This window comes from Salminus brasiliensis, chromosome 21 (genome assembly GCF_030463535.1).
Source record: "Salminus brasiliensis chromosome 21, fSalBra1.hap2, whole genome shotgun sequence".
Classification (NCBI taxonomy): domain Eukaryota; kingdom Metazoa; phylum Chordata; class Actinopteri; order Characiformes; family Bryconidae; genus Salminus; species Salminus brasiliensis.
The window spans coordinates 5,752,658-5,759,661 of record NC_132898.1 but is presented as its reverse complement, the minus strand read 5'-3'; the positions used below and the strand labels follow the sequence as shown (position 1 = coordinate 5,759,661).

General features: G+C 43.2%; 1 protein-coding gene across 6 annotated transcripts in view; it reads right to left on the bottom strand.

The window, feature by feature from the left end:
* The window catches only part of slmapa (sarcolemma associated protein a), a 70,303-nt gene extending 66,258 nt beyond the window's left edge, over window positions 1–4,045 (bottom strand). For 3 of the 6 annotated variants that reach the window (XM_072665488.1, XM_072665487.1, XM_072665489.1), the window contains exon 1: window positions 2,566–4,043. In XM_072665488.1, the coding sequence (XP_072521589.1) occupies window positions 2,566–2,763 (198 nt within the window). In that variant the 5' untranslated portion in view covers window positions 2,764–4,043. Of the gene's footprint in view, window positions 1–2,565 lie in introns of all 6 variants that reach the window. The other 3 variants (XM_072665486.1, XM_072665490.1, XM_072665491.1) reach the window with 2 other exon arrangements.
* Between the last annotated feature and the right edge of the window lie 2,959 nt (window positions 4,046–7,004).

Below are 7,004 nucleotides of genomic sequence, written 5' to 3'. Positions count from 1 at the left end.
GGCAGGTTCCACAGAAAGACAGAATGAGTTAGAGGTGTATCCCTGTACCTAGAAAAGAAAAAAAGCCCTGTTGACTCAAAACACTGGGTGAAGAAGCCCCCATGCAGGTGCAGACAGAGATTACAATGAAAACCTACTGATAATTACTGTGCACTCAGCTGAACTTAACCGAGGACCGAGCCTCTTTCCTGTCCGTTTTGATACCTAGGCTGAACAGTAAATATAAACACCCCCATCATTAATAACCATGGCGTGTTGGATATCATCTTCTCAGCACAGACAGGGTTTGAGTACTGCACTTTCAAGTGTGTCAGAAGACTAAACACATAGATCAAACTCAGTGAGGAGACGTGTCATTCAATTTATTTCACTGATTTGGATCCAATGTTCAATGATTTACAAACAATGTGGATGATCCTTGACTGCTGCTGAGCTGGACATCAGACCCAGCCACATGCTTTTCAATCGATGGTGACTCACCCAGTTTGCTGGCCTTTCAGCTACTGCTCACGGTAAGCAGTACTGCCAAACGAAAAATAGCAAAACAGCATTTCACTGTTAACTAAGTGAAAAAAGGTCCTCAAGGCCTTCTCCATAAAAAACAAACAAAGTTTACAAGACTTCAAGGCAGACAAATCAAAACCACTGAAAGCGAACACACCATCACAGTGCTGGTGGCTTGTCACCAGTAGCTCAACAGGTGGTAGATGGTGTTTTTCCACCAGGGTGGTTTTAATAGTCACACTGACTAAACTCATTACTGACTAAAGAGTGCAGCATGAAATACTACAGAAAACTGGAAAATACAGTTTCTATTCAGAAAATGTTGGTTGTAATATCTGCTGGCCAATCAGGGGCCCTATACTGTACATCACTATTTGGTACATTTGGCATCCCGACACAAAAGGTAACCAAAATCAGCACAGGTACATACAGTAGGTACGGGAAGGGTCGCTCGGCTGTGGGGCCGACACCATAACACGGAATTACCGCATTGCAAGCCTCAGACTACCCCAGTTTCAGGAATCCCCCGTCCCAACGCAGCTGATTCAACTCACCCATAACTGGATCATTACCTGATGAGCTTCAGGTGTGCTGGGTCATGGAAGCTTCACGGACTGAGGTAAAGCACCTTTGGCACAGAGGTGCGGTGCACCTTACTCTAATGAATCCTATCTTGGCAGCTGTGGCCCAGGAAGCCATCAGAATAATAAGACCTTTCCTAATGTCTACTGCAGCCAGGTTTGATCCATCAGCAACAGGAGCTGAATATGGAAAACAGGTTAATGGTTAAACCTGGCAAATCACTCACTGCTCTTTTTTTTGTGGAGAGTTGGGTCACTGTTCACTGACCCACTGAAAATGTTAAATACAGCCAAGTGTAGTTAGCGCACAGTTGCCCTACAACCATAATCCACATTGGCAATATCTCCAGCGTGATGATCGTGAGAGGCTAATACTGCTGCAACCCTGAAACAGACGGATTAAGAGATTTGACTGCGTGGTCAATCTAGTGAAGGATCGGAGTCGGCCATTACGACATTATCAACACGTCTGTACAGCTGAGCTCTGGTCCCATCAGAAGGAGCTTTTTAGGGATTCGGTTCCTGTGTCCATCCAGAGAGAGAAAGAGAGCCAACAGCTGTTTACACATACCTACATATAGGTGGTGATGGACCAATCAAGTCCCAACACTAGACCCTTCCATACAATTATGAAAAACATCCACTCAGACGTTCCTTGCGATCATCGATTGGCTAAAAACATGGTCAACGCCAACTTAGACCATGTGGACTCCACACGGCTGTACCTAAAACACAAAGTGGAATAGTAACATCTGAACACCTAAGCATCCCAAACCCATGACACATACTGGACAAACCGGTCAGCAAACTAGAGGTAGAGTAGCTCAGAAAGAGCTTTCAGGGTTCCTTCCTTCAGCAGAAAGACACGGGGTCAGTTCCTGTGTCCATCCAGAGACACTAAGAGAACCAATAAGTGTGGGGCAGGGGTGGCTCAGCGGTTATAGAGCGTCGGGCTATCGATAACAAGGCGGTGGGTTCGATTCCCGGGCTCGGCAAGCTGCCGCTGTTGGGTCCTTGAGCAACCCTCACTGCTCACCGGGCACTGGAGTTGGCTGCCCATCGCTCTGGGTGTGTGTGTGTGTGTGTGTGTACTCACTGGCCCTAGTTCACTAGTGCGCGTGTGTGTGCGTGTGTTCAATATCACAGATGGGCTAAATGCGGAGGACACACGGGTAGTGATGGGTCAAGCATCAACATGGTTGGTCAACAACTGTAGCAGTTCTTCTGAGCAGATGTATCTAGGATAGAGGAACCTAGATGACATACAGTGGAGAAAGCGGTCAGTGATCCAGGGTAGAGAAGACAGCTTGGAGCATGGGTGCCATTAGCTTACCATAGCAAACCATTTAGGAAGTAAACAGCGTAATGCACACACACACACACACACACACACACACACACACACACACACACACACACACGAGCCAGCTGGACCTGTTTCTGCATGCCTACAGCCTCTTCACACAGACACATGCCTCACCTTGCCAGTCTTGTGGTCGAACCAGACGAGAGCGTGATTCCTGGACAACACCTTGCAGTCGAAGGTGGCGTTGTTCTGGGCAGGGCGACAGCGGGCCACCGACCGCCCGATCTTGACGGGCTCGTCCAGGTAGACATGGCGCTCCTGAAACGGGTGCGAGTTCGGGCGGCAGGTGAAGACGGCCAGCGCTGAAGGCATGGATGACGACGACGGCTTGGGAGTGCTACTCCAACCAGAGGCGAAAGGCAGGGTTTCTTGATCCAGAATGGCCAACCTTCCACTTTTCCACTTTATCGCTCAGGGAAACAGTCGATGTCGTGTTTGGCTCGTGAAACGCAGACACATGCACATATTTCCAGACCGACCAGCTATCTAGCTACATAATGTCCGAAAGAAGACCCTAGCGGCACACTACAAGCCCCCCTGCTCCCCCTCGTCTCGCAAACCCACCATGATGTCAAACACAACCCAAGGCGATGTAGGACTGCACCTCCACACGGGCATACACATGCATCGCCTGGGCTTCAAACGTCAAGCCTCGACTCCCTCCAGAGAACACGTTTCCACCACCCGAGAGTTAGCCAGCACTGGCTAACTACACCTGCTGGGCTCTTCAGCTAAATCTCAGCCACAGCTTTGCTTAACAATCTAGCTTTAGATCTTAGATAAAGTCACTTTTTGAACAAATCCAGATCCTCAGAGATCTACAGAGCACAACTTCTCTAAACTGGAAGAATTGATCAGTTAACCAGTCCCAAAAACAACGCTGCTGCTGCACCACCACCACCACCACTCCCCACGCCAGATGGATAGGCAGCAAGCTAGCTAGCTAGACTCGACCCAGGCACGAAATGAGCCCAAACACCATCCTTCGCTCCTCTAAATCTTCCAAACGAAGGCGACTCATGCGGCGGACTGGCTGGCTGGCTGATCATCCACACATACAGCTAGAACAAGCTGCTGCTGGGCTTCATGTCCGCTAACTACAACGCCTAGGTAGCTAGCCTAGCCTAGCCTAGCTAACTAACGCTGAAACTTGGGCTGCTAGCGAGATATCCAAAGAGCCGAGTCGAGCCAAGTCGAGCAAAGCCAGCGAGGTAGAGACTAACTTACACTGAATTTATCAACACCACCCTTATAATCCCTGCCGTCGACGTCCCCAAACGCCGATTCTTTAACTCGTAAACTTTGCGCAGAAACCCCCGCACTCCGCTAGCCTAGCCACGTTAGCTTCGGAACTAGCCTAGCCTAGCCTAGCCTAGCCTAGCACAAGATGCTACAAGACACGGAACAGCAGTTTCTGCTCAATTTCCCACAGCGCGCAGGCCAGCCTCCGGGTCCCGTTAAAGGCTCCACGCCCCGGAGACTCTAACGAGAGCGTGTGAAGTGCTCCTGTCGATGCGAGTTTGTGTCAGGGACTATTTGGACTAAGTTATCCTCCTCCGCAACTCGCCGCCGCCATACTGAAGTGGAACACGCAAACCGGCGGGGCTCGCAAAGAGGAGAGCAAGGGGGGCGGGAAGGCGGCGGTGATGCGAAATATTGTCCAATCGCCGAACAGATCGGGCGGCGGAGTTAACCAATTGCGTGCGTAGAATTTGAATTGCAAATGAGGCTCAAGGATGGGTCACTCTCCTTCCACTCGCTGGGTAATAACTACATATGAACGTGTGTAGAGGAACTGATCAGTATTTTAATCAATAAAAGATGCCAGATATGCCAATATTTATTGCAAAATATGACATTTATTTTATATCTTACAATAGACAATAAGCAATTACTATTTACATGCATATGCACACAGTACACTCACAAATGGACATTATACTTTTATAATCATGTTTATATTAATATAATATTGCTATTTTGTATCTGCTAATTATTCCAGTGCTTATGGCTCTGAATTGGACTGCACATACACTTTTGCACATTTTTGCCAAATACTCAGAACCCGTATTTCTATATGCCTCTGTATATTTTTAATTCTGCATATTTTATTCACATCTTGTTTTACACATGTACATATTTCTATATTTTTAGGCTTTCTATATAGTTTTCATCTTGTTTTATACATGATTAGACAGTTGTCCAAGCATTTCACTTCCATTTGTACCATGATAGACTAGTAAACTTTGATTTGATTTGAGCCATGATTCATCGGGACTGGGATATCTTACACGTTAAGTATCCAGACACTCCTATAAATTGGTGCATCAGGTAGAGGGATATACAGTCCCCTAGCACTGGGCTGTGGAGCTTGGAGTGATGAGGTGTAGTAGAGTGGCATTCAACATCAGAACTCATCAGAACAGAGCTCACCAATGTTCCTGTGGGTATATGCAATCAAATCCACACAGAACTGTTGCAGCGTCTAGTGTAATGCCCCAAGCAGAGGCTGTTACTGCAGTAAAGATGGGACAAACTCCTTGTTATTTCAGAAAACGTCTAGAAACTTTTGGACATATAGTGTCCATACATTTAAATGTTATTTTTTTATAGTAAAAGTATTTAGGTGTTAATAAAGGAGTATTCTAGCATTTAATTCGCCTTTGTGTTTTAGTTAATCTGTGTATGCTCACTACAATACCCAGCAGGCATTGCACAAATACATCATGCTACAATTAGTGGTGAAGAAATTCTCGTAGCTAGCATAGCATCTAAAATAGAGCTCAAAAACTACACCATTGATCAAAGGCCTAGCAGTACTCTTATCTATCTAGCTGTGACAACACATTTCACAACAACCCGGCCCTCGAGTCTCCGCCCCAAAATGCATCACACCTTCGAGTTACATCATCAGATTGTCTTTAAAGTGGAAAATCTCACCCTAGAGACTACTCAGCACAGCTGCGCTCGGCAGGTACCCCTGTTAACAACCGGTGTAGCAATGGTTACGTTTTTCCTTTTGCTCAGAGTTTCCCTTTAAGTTACAGAACTCATAGAAATGTGCTGTATAATCATTATAGCAGACCTAACAAAGGGTTTTCATCGCCGACTCCTCACTCTGAGTTCACTATGAGGGTCGTGGGTCAGACAGAACATCTGTCACACCCAGCAGAGCATGTCGGATTCTTAATGTCTTAGAAAGACTAATCCTATTTGTTTGGAGGGTCTTAGACGATTTACAGGATGAATCAGTTGTGATATTCAGGGCAGTGCATCTCCGCCACTGAAGGAACTAAGTGGTTCAGACATGTCTGCATTTCTCCTGCATTCCAGTCTCCTGCACAGTACCGATTTGTTCAGTACAGGCCTTTACATTGTCACGTGTCAGCCCTTCAGACCAGTTTCTTGTTTGTTCTGTTGGTTTGTCTCGAGTCAAACGTGTTTGAGATGCATGCGTGCGTTGGCGAAGAAGTGAATTTGAATGGATTAGTAAGTGTGCTCATATTTAATTAATTATGCAAATGTAGTTTGTGTTGCATTTGAGTCATCTCACAGAAGTTCAGATATTAATCCTTAATCCTTATTAAAACCTAACTCACTGCGGAGCATCTAAATGTGTTTATATGTAGAACATACTGAATTATTGTCTAATATTTATAATAATACTGTGGTATTTACATACTTATGTCTAGAAAATTGTAACTTTGTAGGAGAAGGAAAAACTACAAAAAAATATTTTTTTTTATTATTTCAATATTAATCTAATTTCATTTACTAGCTGGTAATCTCATATAAAGTACCAAAAATGACTAAAAGAAATTAGACACATTGTGTTTAAAGAGCAAGAGTAAGCATTTAAACATTTTTTTTAAATAATAACTTTTATATTTGCCCATAATATTGTTTTTCAATTCAGGAGAAAACACATAAATAACATTTTATATACTTTTATTTTAAAAAAAAACTTTTATGTTTTGTTATTATTTGTTTATTATTATTTTGTTATTATTATTTTAATTATTTATTTTATAAACACTAAAATTAACTTCTAGCTGTCACAATATTTTATTAATGAATTTGAATTCTTAAATTTAATTATATTGTTTATTATTATTATTATTATTATTTTGGTGTTTATAATGAATTAGTAATCAACAAAGATGTCTGGACCAATAGCAGGCTGTTTTATTATGAAAGAGGCGGAGTCGACTAAACAAATAACCGTACCAGAAATTGACTGGTACTGATTTTATTTTTTTTTTTGGTATTGTTAATCTTAAGTAAAACTAAAATATTACTGGGCTCTAGTATGTTAGACTAAGTTTCTCTAATAAACAATAAAATTGTTATTGCGAATGTATTGTTATCTCTACAGAAAGTTTTCTTTAAGGAAAATACATCGAAATACATTTAAACACACTAAATAATTACCTAACATCAGTTGATTTAATCCTAAATTACTCGATTTATACGTTTGTGTAACAGCATTCAGTAAATCTGTATAGAATCAGTACAAAATACTCAATCAAGCGTCTTACACGAGTTTGTCTAGA